Genomic DNA, 21,260 nt, shown 5'->3' with positions numbered 1-21,260 from the left:
ATCCCTTAAGTCTTGGATCTGCAAGGCTCATAGGAAGAGCCTTTTGACAATCATCCATAGAGCTTTCATCTAAAATCTCTCTTGCAAAGGCAGGAATATGCCTTTCCTTATGAGGTATCTGTGTTCAGAATATTGGTCTGATATGGAATATTGTGAGGCCTGGTCAATACCAGCACAACATGAGCCAGTAGTAGCAGGAGATACCAGTTTTTATTTCTCTTGGCTGTAGCTGTGTAAACTCTGTCATTTCCTTGCTGTGACTGCCATCCAGAGAGGCCGGTGCGGCTCCTGGCAGTTTTTTAAATTTACTTCCAGCTTAGATGAAAAGGTGGATCAAAAATTTTGTGGGGAATGATTTCTTTTGCAGGTGTCCCCTATGAAAGTGTTTGTATTTTTTAAAAAGGTCTGCAGATACTTTGAACAACCTCTCTACCTGCTGTCCACCGTTCTTCCTCCTCTTCACCTCATCAACTCCTATTCCTCTGGATTCAACTATGGTATCACCATACCCGTGTCTTCTCTGGCTAGTTAAATTGCTCTCTTTAGTCCTTGTTAATGATTCCATCAATTAACTCATCATATTGTTGTACAATTACTTTTTATGTGAGGTTAGCCCCCTTTAGGCTATGGTGAGGTTGTCTAAAGCAAACATTGCATTTTTGTGTCTTCATTACCTACCACAATGACTCAAACTCAAAATGTGTTTCAGAGAACTAAATTAGTAACCAAAAATTTCAGAGCCGCTTGGATACAGCTTAAGAAAACCCTCAACGTGTTTTATTGCTTGTTGTACCAAAGAAATTAACCGAGTAATTCAGTAACTATGAAGCCACGAAACCATTTTTTTAGGTTCCAAGTAGACCTTGGTCCTGGATACGGAAGCTCCGCAAAGAACTACATTTCCCGGAATTCCTAAGCTCCAGTTGTTGGTTCGCTGAAAATTCTTGAGGGCCTGTCACATCAACCAGTAGTGTGACGAGGATTTCCCTGGACGCGGCAGGAGGCGGCCAATCATAAGGAAGTGGGCGGGCACTTCTGATTTCGGTTCAGGAAACCCTTTGCATCTCTTTGCCTCTTCGCAGGATGGTCTGGGGCAAAGAGTTATTAGCCTGAGAAGGTGTCCTGCCTTCCCACCCTCACCGTTCGAATTAAAAGTAATCTTTATGCACTTCTTTCCTTCCTTACATTTTTCCCAGTTTCCGTAGCCTTTCCAATCAAATGCCTTTGCTTCACATGCACCTTTCTTTCGTGAACACACTCTCCGGGAGGGTAGCCCTGGCGTGAATCTTTCCGTCTTCCCAAACTTGAGCCAGACATTTCGTCTCTACATCTACACCTCCAAGTGAGATTGCGCCAGCAAAGAAGCGGAAAAGTCTGAGCAAACACTCCGTCTTCCCCTCTCTTCACCTCGCAGGGGTGTAGACGCTACTGGATTGTTTAGTGGATAATCATCATTTCAAGGCGGATTGTAGGTTCTGGAAGTTATTTCGTGGATAATCATCATTACAAGGCGGTTTGTAGGTTCTGAAAACGAGTGGCAGTGCGGTGTTTACTTCCATCTTGGCTCCCGCCTCCCTCCCCACCCACCCACCCCAGCGTGGGGACCGAATCCAGGGGTGGGGTGTCACTGGCCCGGGCAGACACCCGGCCTTGGAACGGCTCTCCCCTGCCAGCCTATTCCATTCCAGCAGCTACCTGCCATGGCCACCCTTTAATCTGACCCACAGTCACAGATTCAGGACATAATTCATACCCCCACCTCCCGTTTTATCTCCTTTCCTTTGCTAGTACCTAAGTCTGTCATCCTTCCACCACAGACATAATCGTTGTCTAGAAGCTGTTCTCAAAAACCAAATCCAAATCAATCCAAAACAAAGCCCGTCAGTAGAGCAATCTTGCAGCCAGCAGCCAGGAGCGTGCACCTGGTTAAAGGGTGAGAGCGAAACACCCCGCTTTAACGACCGAATGAAAAGAAAGGCTTCCTGCCGCTCGTTAGTCAACATTTTTACCATCTCAGCTGCGGGAGAAGCAGCTGCAGACTCTGGCCGGGCGACTGGGGTGGGAAAAATTTAACCATGGCCTGGGATTTTCGCAGAAGGTAATTTAAGCGCCAGCTCCACTCCGCTGGAGGGGGAGTAAGGGGCGGGTGTGTGTGTGTGTGTGTGTGTGGAAGGGAAGGTGGGGGGGAATGCGGTGCGCGTGCGCATGCTCAGCAGCCCGGCTCCGCGGAGGCCCAGCTGCCGCCACCGCCGCGGCCGGCGCTGTAACCGCGGCTGCCGCTGCTGCTCTGGGCGGGCGTTGGTGTCGTGTGCCGAGACGCCCTGTCAGGCGAGAGGGAGCGGCGGGGCGGGAGCCTGGGCGGCGGCGGCGGCGGCGCCTGAGGAAGGCAGCGGGGGCTCTCAAGGAGCGAGGGCGGGCTGGTCCAGCGGCAGAGGAGCGAAGCGGAGAGCGCGGGGACCCGCCCCGGGCGTCCTGCGTGCGATGCCGGGCAGGCGGCGGCGCTGAGCGGCGCGGAGGCCGAGCGGCGGCCGGCGACCCCCGGGAGGCGCGGAGGAGGAGGAGGAGGAGGAGGAGGAGGAAGCGCAGGAGCGGGAGGAAGCGCCGAGGGACTGCGGGGCCGGGGCGGGCGAGGAGCGGCGGGGCCGCGGGCCATGGACGCGGCGGCGGCGGCGGCGGCGGCGGCGGGGGCGAGCCGGGGCGGAGGCGCGGCGCAGAGTCAGCCCGCGGCCAGGTGAGGCCGGGCAGTGCGCGCTCCGGGCGCCGCCGCCACTGCTGTGCCGCCCGGGCCGCGGAGCGAGGCGGCGGCGGCGGCGGCTGAAGCGGCGCCACAGCAGCCGCGGCGAGCGGCGGCGGCCTCGGAGGAAGAAGGGGTCGCCGCGCGGGGTTCTGGTGGCCGCTGCGCTCTCGTCGTCGCAGTTATTTCCTGTTTGGATTATCTTGTGCTTCTCCTCCGCTGCCTCCCTCCCCTCACACTCCCACTCTGTCCTACTCCTCCGTGTCCTCGGTCGAAGCCGCCCTCGGCCCGGGCCCGTTTCCCGCGCCGGGGGACGCCCCTTGCCTCCCCTCCCGGGCTGCGGGGGGAGCCCCGCCGAGACCATGAGGAAATTCAACATCAGGAAGGTGCTGGACGGCCTGACCGCCGGCTCGTCCTCGGCCTCGCAGCAGCAGCAGCAGCAGCAGCACCCGGCTGGGAACCGGGAGCCCGAGATCCAGGAAACGCTCCAGTCCGAGCACTTTCAGCTCTGCAAGGTGAACGGAGCGCGCAGCCCGGCGAAAATTGGGGGGGGCGTTTTGGGGGGCACCTCGGGCTTTTCGCGGGAATGCGAGGGAACAGAACGGCGGGATCAATTATACCTCGGATGAAGGGCTCACTCCTCCTCAAGGAAACATTTGCTTAGTGGGTTATTTTGGAGATTGACATCATCGTACTCCTTTTGGGTTTTCGTTTTCGTGTTTTTTTTGTTTTTGTTTTTGTTTGCTTCTTTTCCTCTCCTCTTTTCACATGTAGCGCTCATTTCAAGGTTTTACCGACCTTTAATTTGTATTGTTAATAACCTCATAGCCTTTACATTGAAGCATTTTAATGTAATTCACCAACTTCGAAGTTTCCTTTGGGAACAGTTCCGAATGAATATTGTTCATCTCCAAACCAAACCTGTTCAGCTGGGTATTTGCTTATCACCCTTCCCCGTAAGATGTGGTAGGAAGCTTAAAATACGAAATCACAGGGTCCTTTTATCATTCTATTTGATTAAAAAGTTGGTACCGTGATTTTTGCGTATTAATGGCACCGTTGCCATAGCGGTCTGTAATTCGGAAAGAATGATGCAGCGAATTAATTCCCTGGCTGCTCGGTGAGAAATACAAACTTGTCTAGATATTAATACCTGCCTTATAAATACCATGCTTTCCTATGTCAGTTTCCTAAAAATGTCTGCATACACATTTTGCCCAAATGCCCTGAAATTAAGGGTTTAGTAGCAAAATTCAAAAATATATGTTGCACTTATTTTTATTCTGTTAAAATTGCAAAATTTGGGGATAGATGTTTGGTGATTGCTTTACTGAATCCTTGAGGAAAGTAATTGTATGACAGCTTTTCTTTAGCAGTACTCGCAATGAGGATCCAAATAAAGTAACGAAGTTATCACACTTGAAATTGAAATAAAACACGAATTGCATTTTTACATTAATTTACAGATTGTTTTACTACTGCAAACTTTGGTATTTTGGTCTTAGATATGAACATGTAGAGTGTTCATAAGACATTTTCTTCCATGGAATCCCCGTGTTATGGAAAGGCAGAAATTAAAGTGAAACATTGGGAGGTATTTGTGTATATGTGTATGTGTCTGTACACACACGTACAACACACACTTCTTTTGGTTTCAGGTTCTATGTGAATAAGTTTTGTTAATGTACATTTTGTACTTTTTTTTTAAGGCAGTAAGTGCATGCGTGTGTATTCTGCCTCAGTTATAATTGGTTCTAGATTCTAATGCCTCTATTGACTTTTCTGTTTTTTAAATTCCCCTTGCTGCCTTGGTTGCTGCGATGTCATTTGCCCATCCCTAGACTGTTCGCCATGGATTTCCCTATCAACCTTCAGCCCTGGCCTTTGATCCTGTACAGAAGATCCTCGCAGTCGGAACTCAGACTGGTGCTTTAAGGCTGTATCCTTTCATTAAAAATTTTTTTTCCATTTTTGCTGTATCTCCCCAGTCCTTCTGTGCTGCTGGTTAGTTGCTTTTCCTGTTTTAATTCCCATAAATGCTATGATCAGGTATTTATATTTGTGAAATCATGTGGGGTTGGCTTTTCTCTTGATTACACATCTGTTCAGGCTATATGTTGCTGGGCTGTTTCTCATCTCTCTGTTTATAGTAGCTAAATAGGTATCCACATAGAGTTCTAAAGTTTTGGTACTGTCTTTGCAAGGAGCTAGAAGTTTCTCAGGGGGAATCTATCTGCTTCTACTGGGGGTATATTGAAATGAGATTAAAAAACGGCATAGGATACACTTTAACTGCTTTTGAAAAATATTGTGCACAGTAGATACTGAATTTATGACCTGTTATTCTAATGAATTAGAGGTTGAATTTGGTTTGGTTATTTGACTTGCCCACTGGAAAAAATATTAGAAAATAAATCCTGCAAATTAATTTTACATAAATAGGAAGGGTTGAAATTTCTAGAAGTTTTAGAGCATTTTCTTAGTATAATAATGCAAATGGATAAGTGTATTCTTTTGATGTTTTCCCTTTTGTAGTCTACATTTGTTATGTATATGTACTCTGAGCCATTAATACAAGGAGAATTTTTTTCCTGACTCTGCATGAAGTATAATAGTTTTGTCATAGCCTAGCATAGCATAGTTTTTCCAAATACCTACTCATTCATTAGGATTAATTTTTTTAAAATTCTGAACAGTGGGAAATACTTCTCACTTTTATACTATTTAACTTGAAATAAAATTGTTTGCTTTTATCATGAAATTTAACCATACTTAACTAATACACACTTATTTTTAAACCTAAACATAAGATTTTTAAAAACAAATGCTTTATTTGTTTTGAATATCCTAAAATATCTTTAGGATATTTACTTATACATATTAATTTGTTGGTAGTAAGCAAAAAAATCACAAGATGATCACAAAAGAATTACTATTGTCAAAAAGAAAAAAAAGAGGGAGCTTTACCTCTCACATTTTATATTGCTCTTGAGAAGAGAGGAGGGGAACCTGCATTTTAGTTAAACCTGTGCCTTGCATTTTCCTTATAATCTTTTAAAATCTTTATTTCAAAGAAGTACTGTATATAGTATCAGGATATGCTTCAAGTTTCTTTTGTGATTAGTGTGTTATCTTTCAAAAAAACTTAAAAAATTTTCATATGGGCCGTTAATATGTATGATTGAGTGAAATCTGCTTTCATAGTAAATACCAGTAGTGCCCATATTCTTGTTGAAATGGTAAAATCTGACCAGGCTAGATCTGAATTTCTAAGAGTATGTCTAAAGGGCTCTTGCCCAAATGTCTAGATAGTTGAAACTAGAATATTTTTGGCTACAAATGTTTAGATGTTTTTATTTCTGTTTTTAATCATTACCTTCTAGCTTAGCATTCCTCTTTTAGTCTTGTGAAGATGGGACTAAAATTTAATTTTGTCAGTATGGGTTCAAACTGTTCAGCAAAACTCCATGTAGGGATAAGAATAGAGCATTGTTGGACCTAGATGGACTGTTTGTGGAACTAAAAGCAGACATTTTTTGTTCCCAGCAAAAGAATATCATCACTGAATTAAAAGAAAAAAAAAATAGAGTTAAATAAGTTATTTTTAGATTTCACTTTTCTTTTAAATCGATTCAACTTTTACTGTTTTCTCAATGTAGTCTCAATTTTCTAGTGATATATAACTTTTTTTTCTTTTTGACAGCCGTTCTGCCCTTTTTGCTTTTAATGAGTACCACCAGCAAGTCCAATTTTATAACACCAAATATATTTCTTTAGGCAAGACTCTTACCTTTAATGCATTTGAGTAATGAACAGGTTGACACGAAGGAGTGAAAATATAGGCCTAATTATAATTGGTAAATAAAAGCAAGGATTGAGTGTCCCAAATCTTCACTTGTACATGACTTGCTAATACATTTTAATAGCTAAACGCTATATGAAGGTGAACATGTAATTAAAGTTTACAGCTATAATTTTTAATTTTAGAACCTTTCTTATTGTATTTAGAATGAAGTCAGGAAAACTCTACCAAACATGTTTCTACTTTTTAATGAGATGCATAATGAACATTCCAGAGTAATAAATTGGTTTCCCTTCTTTTATTTGACTGTGGAGCAGAAAGTAGGAAATGTTTTCAGAAGTAGGATTGGGCTATTAGAATTTGTTTATTTTTGAGAGAGAGAGTGCAAGTGGGAGAGGGGCAAAGAGAGAGAGAGGGAGACAGAATCTGAAGTAGGTTCCAGGCTCTGAGCTGTCAGCACAGAGCCTGATGTGGGGCTTGAACCCATGAACTGTGAAATCATGACCTGAGCCGAATTTGGAAGCTCAGCTGACCTAGCCACCCAGGCGCCCCGAAGCACATCTAATTTGACTAATAGAATGTCTTCTTAAATGTTGGACTATATGAAATTAATCTACTTTGAAGCTAAAAAAAAAAAACTAGATGAGAACTTTACATCTGATATCTAATGCTTGCAGACAAATAGAGAAAATCTGGATTTTTAAATTTCTAACCAGTAATGAAGCAAGATAAATTTAATGTATTTCTTGCATTACTCTATAGCAAGTGAATGATATTATAAACATGCTGTATGTTCAACCTTCTTGGCTTCTAGAAAGAATGTGAGGTTGGAATATACTTACTGATGGGAAGCAGGAAAGCATAATTTTATATACCAAGTCATATATAGCAGTGACATGATTTAATTTAATTCCCTTTTTGCCATGTAGAAGTAGGTATAATTGGTTTTATGATTAATCTAGGGATGAAAACTATTGGGATAAAATAACTTAATTATTTTCATATCAGCATCTAGAAAGGAGAAAAAAGGTTTGCATTTCTAGTAATGCTGCTCTTGTCCTTATCTGGGCTTCTGGTTTACTAGTATAATTTTGAATTACTATAACCATGGGTTGCTCTGATCTTTGTAAAGTATGTTTCTAGAAATGAAGTCATTTTATGTGTGACTCTTTCAAAGACTAAGCAGAAAAATGAAATCTCAAGTTTATTGAATTTTTTAATAAAAATGTATGAATTTTTGTTATAATTATCACAATCACTAAAAAATCTCATTTACTGTCTTCTTGACTTGTGGAAGATACAGTTAAATAAGCAATGTCTGATAAGGTATGGATTACCTTTTAAACTACAGAGTAATTTTGCTGAATGCAGACTTATAAGATGATTTTTGTACCTTGGAGTTCATTTAACCAACACTTATTAAGCATTAACATTACATTATAAACTGTGGCCTGAATACTGGTTCTTTTCTTGCTATTAAAGAATTATGTGTCTTTTCATTTCTTTTGTTTACTTTTAAAATGAAGATGCTGTATTAGATGATTTCTTTGAGAAGTAATTCTGTAATTCCAAGTGGCTATGTACTGTTTTAGGGGAGTATTCAAAGGAAATGAAAAATGTGATTCTTTATATAGTTTCCAGTCCTAACTAAAGGACTAGAACTTACTAAGCAGTTGAATTTAGAGAATTATTTAGAAGTCTACTAACAAAGTCTGCAAAGTCAGATTACAAGTAAAGTTATTGCATTTGATGACATTTCTACACATAAGTAGATAAAGACTCAAGAGTAGCAGGGAAGGACTAGGAAAATTATTCTAGGCAAGCAGTGTGGGCAAAAGTAGAGAAAAACAAATTATGATAGTTAAGCAGAGTACCAAAGAGAGGTTGGAATAGTGATCCTGAGTGGGAGACAGAAATAGGAGCCATTGGTGGAAAACTATGAATGTTAACTGAGTTACGTGGTTGTTGTTTGGTTAGGAATCATTATTGTTATGTTTTCTTTTTTTTTTTTTTTTTTAAATGTTTTATTTATTTTAGAGAGACAACGTGAGCAGTTGAGGGTCAGAAAGAGAGGGAGACAAAGAATCTGAAGACAGGCTCCAGGCTCTGAGCTGTCAGCACAGAGCCTGATGCAGGGCTCGAACCCACAAATTGTGAGATTATGACCTGAGTCACAGCTCAACCGACTGAGCCACCCAGGCACCCCTATTGTTACATATTTTCCATCAGTGTCTCTCAGTGGTAGCATTTTGGGCTGGATGATTCTGTGGGTTTGTCCAGCACATGGCAAGCTATTTAGTATCCCAGGCTTCCACCTACTAAGTGCCAGGGCTGCCCCTGCTGTCAGTGTGGCAGCCTCAACTCACACAGTTCTGGGTGCTCCACTGAATTTAGCCCAAGTTGTTCACCAGTTAAATAGGATAATAATCTTACCTGGGTCATGAAGTTAGCATCAGGGTTAAATGCAATAATGTCTACGTTAGCTTTTAAGACCATGGTGAATATTCAATATATGATAGTATGAGAGTTTTTCTGTAGTTTCAATTTTCAGGGCCTTCATTAGTTTATTTCAGCAAATACTTTTTGAAAGGCCAGACACTAGGTGCCAGACACTCTTTAGGAAGGCCTTATTTTCATTTATTTTGTTGCTAGTGCAGTTTTTTAAAAAAATCTTGCAAGAATACTTTATTTTCTTCAAGAGTCATTGAACTGGCTTTGTTCTTAATCAGAAGGTTGCAGAATTGCTATTGAGATGCGAAAGTTTCTTGCACGTAGTGGGCAATAAATAATTATTTAGTGACTTTGCACTTGTAAGGTAGTATTAGAATGTTTGACTTGCTGCTTATTTTGTAAAACATAATTGCAGTACTGGAAAAATTTAGAAGTGATTTTTGTTCAGAGTAGTTAAAAGGGAGACAGTTTAGCTAGAATTAAGCCAAATTTTTATCTCCTCTTCTCCCCTGACATCCTTTTTGTCTATGGAAGAATTCTAGTCGTTCAGAATTCTAGCTCCAGAGGAGGAACAAGGACTTTGAAATACTTTTACTTCTCAACTCTTAGTTCCTTATTAAAGAGGACTTTGTATAAAAGGAAGAACGAGTACTGTGTCGGCAGTAGGTTGTGATTCTCAGCATGAACTACTGCAGCAGGACGAATAGGCATTTTTACTTTAGAAACAACCAGAAATGGTACCTGCCTGGAAGCAGCTACTTTGCAATGAATTTCTTTTTGAGAGAAACACAGTGTGATAGAATCTGAATGGAATTGAAAAGGGATAAGTTAATTAGCAGAGAATCAAGTCTGCTTTGGAAGACTTTGCCATTAAGTTAGATAGGTTTTTATTCCGTATTCTTTGTTTTCCTTTTTTTTTAGTAAAATGGAGTATATTTTACTTTTAAAATTGTAGCCTGATTTTTCCTTTCTAAAGGAAAAAGGTAAAGGAATTTTGGAAGAATGACTTTATTGTTAGAAGTGTTCTAGTCTTCAGACTAATTGTGGTTAAGCCAGCTAACATGTCTGGGTTTCAGTCTCCTTTCCTGTAAAATGGGGAAAATGGAGGTGTGATATCTGGAGTCCTTCTGTCTCTAGGATCTTAGAATTTCATTTTCTATAGAGGATTATGAATGTTCTGAACCCCTCTGTCTAGTCTAGAGTGGTCTTCTAATGGGTTGTTCTGAATACCTGTTAAAAGAGGATGAAGTATTGGACTCCATCCCATTGTGGGCCCCTTTACTTTGTGTCCATTGATTGCATTCAGAATCCAAGTCAGTAGATGCATAAATGTAACCTTTGTTTACCCAATGGAGTGGGACAGAGGATAAGAAAAACATGCACATTTTTCATTGTTGAAACCGCAACTCACATTGAATACTTAAGATACTAGGCTGTTGCATTTTTATTGTATAACAGATAAGGCCTCGTTATGACGTTAACTTGGGCATTTAAAAAATACTATTAACAAAGTGTACTTTCCTTTATTGGGTGTAAATAGTAAGGGGATAAAATTAAAATGAAATTACATAAAATTAATACTCGATTTTGTTAACCTTAAAAGTAAAACTGTCAGTTTTTTAATGGTAATAGATGGGTTTATTAGAGAATAGAAGAGAATTGTAATCCAGGATAAACAAGCTGCTAAAAAACTGAAGGCAAGGAAAAAAAACAAAACTGAAGGCAAGGGGTACCTAAGTAAGTCAGTCAGTTGAGTGTCTGACTTCCACTCAGGTCAAGAATTCATGGTTCGTGAGTTTGAGCCCCATGAGTCTGTCAGCATGGAGCGTGTTTCCTATCTTCTGTCTCCTTCTCTTTCTGCCCCTCCCCCGCTTACACTCTCTCAAAAAATAAACAGAATATTAGGGAAAAAACCCTGTAGACAAGGGGAGGTAACAAAGAACAGACACCCCTTTTTAAGGAGAAAAGGAGTGGGGCTCCTGGGTGGCTCATTCGGTTAAGCATCAGGTCATGATCTCACAGTTCCTGAGTTTGAGCCCCGCATCGGGCTCTGTGCTGACAACTCAGAGCCTGGAGCCTGCTTCAGATTCTGTGTCTCCCTCTCTCTCTGCCCCTCCCCTGCTAGTGCTCTGTCTCTCTCTCTGTCTCAAAAATAAATAAAAACATTTAAAAATTAAAAAAAAAAAAAAAAAAAGGAAAGAGTAAAGGCAGGGGAGGGAAGGCAGTTAGGAACTACCAGTCCATTGGTGTGAACCAGAAATTCAAAATGTGTTGGCTTCTCACTAGTGGAGCTGTTGCCTGGCTGGCATGAGGAAAGTTGTCTCCTTGTCTGGCTGGAGTAGTGGAGTCAAGTTGACTGCAAGGTCAAATCCATCTCTTTCTGTTAGGTCTGCAATCGAGGATGAGCAATAGGGCATGAACTCCCCCACCCAAAACTTCCCAAATCCATTTTAGTGAGGGTTCTCATTACTAATTTTCACAGTTCCGAATCACATGATTTTATTAATTTTTATAGAAGAGATTTAACATAGAGACTGTTGAATTGCTGGTATGTAATTTGAATGTTAAATTTGGTAATCATATAGTTACTTGGAATGGTAGTAACTAGTGATGTACATGTAAGTAAATTGTACAATAAGGGTAAGTATGGCTAAAAGGTAAGCTTTGCTTGTCTTTCTTTGGCTTTAACTTCACGCATTGAAAGTGACATTTTCTTTACAAGAAGAAAATTAATAACGAGTGTCAGCATTGTTTTGTTTTATAATGTTTAAATGAGAATTTCCTTCAGTGATTTGGCGTATTATGATCATTAGAAGGTATACTCAGTGTTTTAGGATTACAGATTAATGAAATGTTTTGGTTTGAGTTACACAAACCTGTTTAGGATGTAAGAGAATAGTATAGAAAAAAGGGCATTTTACTGTATCACTACCTTATTTGTATTCAAATCTTATGTATTCAAATATAATACTATATTTGAATGCCTTTTATTAAGATAGATTTTAAACATAATACAGTACTACAGAGCTTCTTAGGAAGTGAAACAAGGTGATTGTTGCCTTGATTTATGTGTAATAAGCTAGGAGTTCATGAAAGACTACCAGAAGGTACTTGATAGACTTCTCTTCCCTTAGTCACGTATGACATAAATCATTCTAAGATACAGTACCTTCTGAATTAGTCAGAATTCTTCCTATAAAGATGTTTATATTATATTATTATAGTTTAATTAACTTGTACTTTAATTTTAACCTACAGTATATCTATTTTTCATCTGCAACAAAGAAGAAAGATGAAATGGTTATCTTCCATGTATTTTATAATTTTTAACATTTTTGGAGAATTTAAATACCTAGTAGTTACCCACTTTTGGATTTAGTAATCCCAGTTGCTTTAATCTCTCACTCTTGTGTTTCATTTTAAAGAAATTTTGGACACGAGTTATGTTTACTGAGTAATTTTTTTTTTCCCTTTTTTGGCTGTGGAGGGTAAGTAGGGGAAAGAATTGTTGACACAGTTTACTTCTTACTACTCTTTCACAGTGGCCCATGTGTTCAACAATTCCTTAAGTCTAAGTTTTTTATGTTGTCAAAATAATTCTTACCTTTAAAGCTCAGTGCTTTTGTCTTTGTGATATATATTTAATTTAATTTCATCTCCAGTTACACCCATCTAGCTATCTTTTTCTTAATTTAATATTTAAAATCTAAATTTCTCGGGGCGCCTGGGTGGCTTAGTCGGATAAGCGTCCGACTTTCGCTTAGGTCATGATCTCGCGGTTCGTGGGTTCGAGCCCCGCGTCGGGCTCTGTGCTGACTGCCAGCTCAGAGCCTGGAGCCGGTTTCAGAGTCTGTGACTCCCTCTCTCTCTGACCCTCCCCTGCTCACGCTTGCGCGCTCTCTCTCTCTCTCTCTCTCTCTCTCTGCTAGAAGTAAATAAAACATTGAAAAAATAAAAAAAAATAAAATCTAAATTTCTCCGTTACCGTTCTTTACATTGTAAATGGAATTACACCTTTTGAAATTATAATATTAAGTGGTATTTTCTTTTAAATCAAACTGTCAGAAACATTATAGCATATGAGAATATGCAGTGAAGTCTAAAGCAATGCAAATTAGAATTAACCAGTATCCTGTTTATCAAGAGTCCAGAAACTGGAAAGTAGTTGATACACAATTCTAAAATCACAGCAGAAGGAATACAGACTCTTAAATGATCAACCTAATAGGTTCTCTACTAAAGATCATATAGGCAGGTGGGTGTGTTTGTGTGCTCCCATGCATTTAAAATAACAAAGATAGAAATCTTTAGTTCAGGAGTCAGCAAACTTCCTATAAAGGGCTAGATAGTAAGTATATTAGCTTTTTAGTTTCTGATACAACTACTCAACTCTTCAAGCACAAAAGTATCCACAGAACAGACATCATGGGGAGGAAGGAGTAAAGATGTGCTTTAATAAAACTTTATTTAAAACAGGGCTGGATTTATCCCACAAGCTAAAGTTTGCCAATCCCTGTTTTAATTCATCAGGCTACCTTGCTTTTAAGTCATTAGTGGAGTGGAATGCTCAGAGAGGAACTGCTACCGACATTTTATAGTTAAGGTTCATAAATTATACTTGCATTATCAGTTTAAACTTAATCATTTAGTCATAAATAGAAAATAGTTTAAGAAAAATTTAGTAATTCTTAATGATACATGGTACTTCTGTACACTAGGTTAAATTACCTTCATAAATATTTTTTGATCCTGTGGAAGAGGCCTTTTTTATGTGTGAATTATGATTAATATGATAATGAAGATGCTTAGTTGGACATCTTTTGGGGGCAGTTCAGTAATCAGTTCTGTTGAAGTATTCAGCTTGTTTGACACCTTACTACCTAATATTATTTAAAAATGTTTGCATTAATAGCTTTTTCTTATATTTTCAAGAGTATTATACAGAGATGTAGAAATATTTAGATACTTTTAAAAAGATCAAAGTAAAAATAAACATTTTACTAATGTAGTGCAAATTTGTAGATGTCTGCAATATTTGAATAAAAAAATAACTCCTTTTCAAAACAACATATTTAAAAAATAACATTAAAAAAAAAAAACCTCATAAAGCTCCTAGAAGCAAATCCAAGTGCATGATTACCTTCTTTAGAGTTAGATATATTGCATGTCTCTTGGGAAGATTGTATGATACTTTAATTGGAAACTGAAATTAGATCCACTTTTTGAAAATTTTTTATAGTTGCTCACTGCGTCATTTTCTTTTTTTTTTTTAATGTTTTATTTATTTCTAGGAGAGAGAGAGAGACAGCGTGAGCAGGGGAGGGTCAGAGAGAGAGGGAGTCACAGACTGAAACAGGCTCCAGGCTCTGAGCTGGCAGTCAGCATAGAGCCCGACGCGGGGCTCGAACCCACGAACCGCGAGATCATGACCTAAGCGAAAGTCGGACGCTTAACCGACTAAGCCACCCAGGCGCCCCTCACTGCGTCATTTTCAAGTAGCAATAAGTGTAGATATCATTTTATTCAGTAAATAAGGCTGATTTCTACTGATTCCATTTCTCCGACTGGTAGTCTTTTTGGAAGTTGTTACGTAAGACAAGTAAATGAATTGATGATCTGCGGAGCATATTTCCTTTTTTTTTTTCTGGGAGAGAGTGGGAGAGGGAATGGAGTGAGGTGGGGGGAGAGAGAGGGAGGGAGGAAGGAAGAGAGAGAAAGAGAATCTTAAGCCATGCCCACAGTGCAGCCCAATGCAGGCTTGATCCCACAACCCTGGGATCTTGACCTGAGCCAGATAGTCAGATGTCAACCCAGTGAGCCACCCTGGTGCCTCATGAACGTATTTCTTTTTTGGTGCTATGATTTAAAAATGAATATTGATGAGAAGAAACTTACATTCCCTTATAGTGGAAAATATAGAGTTTTTAACTAAAAACTTGAAGATATTTTTAGTTTTATAATTTTTCATTTGAAAACTAAGGTTTGCTTAATGCATGCTATTTGCAAAATACATAGTCTTAGAAATTATATGGTAGTTACTCTTAAATAATGGGATTTTTTAATATCCCTGGTTTGTTTTGTTTGTGTTTCCCTTTCAGTAAATGCTGTCTAGAATTTTTAAAAGTTTTCCTGGTGAGATTGTCTGTTGAAGAGTGATTAATCCTACCCTTTCTTGAAAGTACGTAATCTTTTCTTGTAATAGCAGTACCTCTGCTTTTTCACAGCAGTACTCTGCGAAAGGTGACTATAAATCTAGTGGCATCAGCTATTGCAGTACTTTCTGCTAAATTGCTTTCCTTTTGTGTATTTTTTTCTTTTTGTCTTTTGAAAAGGAGAAAAAGTGTTGGAGCAGATTTTTCCATCTATTCAGTCTCTGTACTATATTTTTCATAATGGGCTGCATTTTTCTTTTAAAATTCACTTTGCCATACTTGAGAAAAGAACTTAGCCATTAAGCATCTGAGAATGGGTGCTGCAATAAAATTTCATTTTTCCTTGATTTGTCAGAATGCATTTTTTTGTTTCTCTAACCCAGACCATGATTTCTGACTGTATTTCTTGTAGACTGAGCAAGTGGTTCATTTAAGAGTATATTTATATGCTTTATATCAAAAGCTATTCTAAATAATGGCCTGTTAAAATAAATAGACTTCATTTTGACCCCTTTGGAGACCATCCTACTTCCAAAACAGGGAATAATAAGAATGAGTAGTTTTCAACAACCTTAATTTGCTTACAAATAATAAAAAATCCTTACTCAGAATAATAGTGGGAGAAGTAAGTAGAGGCCTGTTCTCACCCGGTGAGTACTGTAATTATAAGCTAGTGTGGATGCTACAGTCTGTTTTTTATTTTGATATTCCTTTCAGTCATGTGAAAAGAAAGCAATTAACTGACATACTTTTTTGAATACTATTGGACATTTATTTCAAAATATAATTGTGTTGCATAAAGGAAGTTTTAAATGTTGATCTATATATCTTCCACAGTTAATTTTAGCATTTTATTAGATTTTTACTGCAGAAAGTGCACATTATAGTTTTGCTTAAATAGCAGAGTAGCAGAATGGTAAAATTCTGAGTGAGCTGTAAAATTAAGTATATCCACCCTTATAATCATGGGAATGTGGCTAATTCATTTATTAATATATTAATTTTTAATAGACTGTTTTTGAGCAGTTTTGGGGTCAACAGAAGGTAATAGAGTTTTCCCACATGTCCCTGCCTGTACTCAGCATAGCCTCCTTTATTATTAACATACCCCAGCAGAATGGTACTTTTGTTACAATTGATGAGCCTGCACAGACACATAATCATCCGAAGTCCACAGTTTACTTTAGGGTTCACTCTTGCTGTCTGTTGTATATGCTAGGGGTTTTGGCACATACATGGCATGTGTCCACCATTGTAATATCATGCAAAATAGTTTCATTGCCTAAAAATCCACTGTGCTCCACCTTTTCATCTCTCTCTCCCCACTAACTCCTGGTAACCAGTGGTCTTTTTATTGTCTCCATAATTTTGCCTTTTCCAGAATGTCTCTAGAGTTAGAATCATATAGTATGTAACCTTTTCATATTGGCTTCTTTCACTTATTAACATCCATATTTCCTCTGTCTTTTCTTGGCTGATAGTTCCTTTGTTTTTAGTGCTGAATAATATTCCATTGTCTGGATGTACTAGTTTAGTTATCTATCCAACCTAACCGAAGGGCGTATTGACTCCTTTCAAGTTTTGGTATTTATGAATAAAGCAGCTATAAATATCCTTATGCTGGTTTTTGTGTAGCTATAAGCTTTCAGCTCCTTTGGGTGAATACCAACAAGTGTGATTACTAGATTGTATATATGATAAGAGTATTTTTGGTATTCTAGGAAACTACCAAACTGTCATCTAAAGCAGCCATACGATTTTGCATTCTTACCAGCAATGAACAGGAGTTCTGTTCATCTACATTGTTACCATCATTTGATGTTGTCATTCTGGATTTTGGCTATTTTGAAAAGTTTGTAGCAATATACCTTATTTTAGTTTGCATTTATTTCTCTGGTGACATATGATGTGGAGCATCTTTTTATATACTTATTTTTATCTGTATGTCTTTGTGTGAGGTGACTATTAAGGTCTTTAGCCCATTTTTTAATTGGGTTTTCATTTTCTTATTGTTGAGTTTTTAAGAATTCTTTGTATATTTTGGATAACAGTCCTTTTATATTTTGGATAATGTCTTTTGCAAGAATTTTCCCCAAGTTTATGGCTTATGTTCTAATTGCCTTGACCTTGTATTTTACAGAGCACAAGTTTTTAATTTTAAAGAAGTTCAGCTTATCGATTATTTTTTCATGGATGGTGCTTTTGGTGTTGTACCTAAAAAGTCATCGTCCTACCCAGGATCATCTAAGTTTTCTCATATGTTATCTTCTGGGAGTTTTAAAGTTTTGCATTTAGGTCTATGATCTTGACTTGATTTTTGTGAAGAGTGTGAGGTCTATATCTAGATTCATTTTTTGGTGGTAAGGTGTGTAGGTCTTAGTCTTTTAGTAAGCCTGTGCTTCTGGACTGTGAACTTTGCAAGTGATTCTCAGTCAGCCCTCTTTCCCCTGAGGTGAATTAGGATGGCTAATTCGGGTTCGAGTGGGTATTTCCCTTCCATCAGGTCATTTCAGCTCTTTTTTTTTTTTTTTAATTTTTTTAAAAATTTAAATTCAAGTTAGTTAACATACAGTGGAGTATTGAGTTTCAGGAGCAGAATCCAGTGATTCATCACTTACATATAACACCCAGTACTCATCCCAACAAGTGCCCTCCTTTATACCCATCACCCACTTAGCCCATTCCTCCACCCACTTCCCCTCCAACAACCCTCAGTTTGTTCTCTGTATTTAAGAGTCTTTTATGGTTTGCCTCCCTCTCTGTTTTTATATTATTTTTCCTTCCCTTCCCCTCCCCTATGTTTATCTGTTGTGTTTCTTAAATTCCTATGAGTGAAATCGTATGATATTGGTCTTTTTCTAACTGACTTATTTCACTTAGCATAATATATTCTGGTTCCATCCACATTGTTGCAAATGGCAAAATTTCATCATTTTGATCGCCAAGTGATCCATTGTGTGTGTGTGTGTGTGTGTGTGCGCACCTATATGTGTGTGCATATATATATATATATATATACACAAACACACACACACCACATCTTTTTTTTTTTAATGATTTCGAATTTTTTTTGGGGGGGGGCGAGAGATAGAGAAAGCACATGAGTGGAGAAGGGGCAGAAAGGGGAGGGGAGAGAAGGTCTGAAGCAGATTCTGTGCTGATAGCAGAGAGCCTGATGAGGGGCTCAAACTCGAAGGTGAGATCATAAACTGGGCCAAAGCTGGACGCTTAACCAACTGAGCCGCCCAAGCGCCCCCCACATCATCTTTATCCATTCATCAGTCTATGAACATTTGGGCTCTCTCCATAATTTGGCTATTGTTGCTAGCACTGTTCTGATAAACCCCTAGCAATTTAGGCTTCTGGTTAGTGTCTTTGGAGGGCAGATCTCATGAAGAACAGAATGCTCCAGTGTATTTAAAAATGGTTGCTTTTCCCCACCAATTGCTGGAAGCAGGAGGGGATTTTTCTCAGATATTTGCTGTGGAAACCTGGCGGAGCTCTTTGAGGTAAAACTCACGAAAGTATAAGGATTCCCTGCCCCTCCTTCACTGGGAAGTGACTGGGTGCCTATGGAGTTGTGACTCTCAGACTTGCCTACTTTAAGCCCCTAGCAATTCATTGATTATTGTTTGGACTTTCCTACCCAGGGCCTTTTTTTGCTGTGGAGGTATCTTACTGGTCGGCTCATTTTGGTGAGTTACAATTCATGGTATTGGCCTGTCTGTCTTTGCAGTTTTGGGGGCAGCAATTTGCCCTGTGACCTCACCTGTCTTATGGATCTCAGAAGAGTTGTTGACTTTTAGTCTGTTCAGCATTTTCCTTGTTGTTAGGATGGAATGGCAGATTGCAAATTTCTTACGTGCTGGACGAGAAACTGAAAGTCTGTATTAATATTTATGGGTGAAAAAATACATGATCTTCTAAAAGAGGGTTTAAATTTGATGTTTGTCAAGTAGGTGAAACTATAGAATAGGGGTACTTTACTATAGCAGTGTGAAAAACTGTTATTTGACAAAGGTTTTGTTTGTATTGCAAATATATTAATAGTTCTAAAAAAATCAAAATGAAATGTTCTTCACTGTGTTAAACTTTGGTAAAGATTTACTAAGTTCTTGCTTTGACCATATTCCTATCAAGTTGATTAGAAGCTAGTTCAGTTATAGGAGCAAATTATTAGAAGTCTAGAAAATATACTTATCAGATATTAAGGAGATTCAAAATTTTATTTTTATTTTTTTTATTTCTGAGAGAGAGAGACAGTATAAACAGGGGAGGGTCAGAGAGAGAGGAAGATACAGAATCTGAAACAGGCTTCAGGTTCTGAGCTAGCTGTCAGCACAGAGCCCGACGCGGGGCTCGAACCCACGAACCATGAGATCATGACCTGAGCTGAAGTTGGATGCTTAATCGACAGGAAGATTCATGACTATTGCATTTGAAGAAAGGGAGTCTGAGAAATTATTGAATCATTCATATATAAATTTATTTTTATGGAAGATAATGCTTAATTATATTTATGCTCATAGAGTTTTCCAGTTTTTTTCCCCCAACTATGGCTATACATTAGAATGTTTTGTGGAACTGAAAAAATAAACAATGCTCAAATGTATAATTGGATTTCTGCTGTAGCTATTCTCATTGAGTGGGTCTGGTATGGGGCTTGATATCTATACTTGTCTATGTGAAATCTCTGGATACTTACTATGTAGAGCCAGAATTGAGAAAGACTGGCCAAATGTTTGACAGTTAGGATAGCGGTATTCTTAGTGAGGCAGACAGTAGATTAGAAACATGTTCAGGGCAGTGTGTGTAAGCTGACACTTTTCTATACCATTGCCTTTGGAGACAGAGCTATGCAGCTGGTAGGAAATATTTATGAAGGCAGTGCAGACTGGAGTTGCAGGGTTGAATTACATTGTTTCCCCATCCTAGCCTGGTATCACTGGACATGAGGACTAGCAATAAAAAAAAGGCCATGTAATCTCAGTAGAAAGTTGAAAAAATTAGTCTTACAGGTGATCATCACCCTGATCAGGTGGAGGAGGCAGGTGAAGCACACACTGACGGGAAAACTGCAACACACATAGGTTGCCTTATTTATCACAGATCATTTGCCATATTTCCATTTTTTGATAGGATAAATGTATGATGTACTGCTTTTATCTGGTGACTTTCACTTATTCCTCATAACAGTGTGGAATAAAATCTCTCAGCTGCTAAATGATTGTTGTTTATTTTTACACTAAATGTTAGAGTTGGTCTGATGTTAAAGTTCCTTCTCTTCATCTTTAGAATGCTTTCATCAATATTCATTGACTACATTATGGTGGTGTTTAGATTTTTAACTTTGTTATAATCACATTATGGTTTAGTTTCTTCAAGACTTAAGCTATTAAAAATAAAAATCATCCACTGAGCTTTTATTCAGAATACTAAGCCAGTTGAGAGTAGCAACACCTTGAAGGCCTACTAGAGGTGTGAATTACTCTGCTGAAAGTACAAGAATGGACTAAATGAAGTGGTAACAGAAGCTGGTGGGAAATCACTGGGGTTTTTGATGGATTAAAATATCCTCTTGGGTTTACTTTATTTTACTGTGGCAGGGAGGAACAGTTTACCCTTCAAAGACTTTTTTGGTTTGTTAGCAGAATATAGGTTCAACGGAAATTACTTTCACACAACATTGTATAATTAAATATATAATACTGTAGGATAATTTATTAGTCACTTAAGGGTTCATGAAAAGTTTAATTTTCTGTATTCTCATCCTTAAACTTTTCAGAATATAAATGTATTTTCAGAAGCTGCACAGGATGTCAAAGTTCTACAGTTGTTTTCCATCATTTTATATGTATTCCAATCTTCCAGTCCTAGGGTGGAAAATTGAATGTGTCACTCTTGTAGAGGTTGGAATAATGCCAATACTTTCTTTGCCTTTTTTTTTTTTTCTTCATTGACAGGAATTGATGAACAGACTCTCTGAGAAGATATATGATCTTAAAAGATCTTAATAATTTACTAAGTATATACCAGTATTGGTATTTTCACATTCTTTGAAAAGTAGAGGCTGTCAAAATGTGTGCATAATACATAGCAGTAGTGAGAGCCATGAAAACTT

At 38.7% G+C, this 21,260-nt stretch overlaps 1 protein-coding gene across 3 annotated transcripts in view; it reads left to right on the top strand.

Moving 5' to 3' along the window:
- Positions 1-2,833: 2,833 nt before the first annotated feature.
- Positions 2,834-21,260, top strand: part of STXBP5 (syntaxin binding protein 5) — a 160,739-nt gene continuing 142,312 nt past the window's right edge. Inside the window, exons 1-2 of one of the 3 annotated variants that reach the window (XM_039230882.1) lie at positions 2,834-3,249; positions 4,576-4,673. In XM_039230882.1, coding sequence (XP_039086813.1) covers positions 3,097-3,249; positions 4,576-4,673 — 251 coding nt within the window. In that variant the 5' untranslated portion in view covers positions 2,834-3,096. The remainder of the gene's footprint in view (positions 3,250-4,575; positions 4,674-21,260) is intronic. The other 2 variants (XM_039230881.1, XM_039230883.1) reach the window with 2 other exon arrangements.

Source organism: Hyaena hyaena, unplaced genomic scaffold (assembly GCF_003009895.1).
Source record: "Hyaena hyaena isolate Hyena2069 unplaced genomic scaffold, ASM300989v1 scaffold_52, whole genome shotgun sequence".
NCBI classification, from domain to species: Eukaryota; Metazoa; Chordata; class Mammalia; order Carnivora; family Hyaenidae; genus Hyaena; species Hyaena hyaena.
This window is presented reverse-complemented; position numbering and strand designations above follow the sequence as displayed.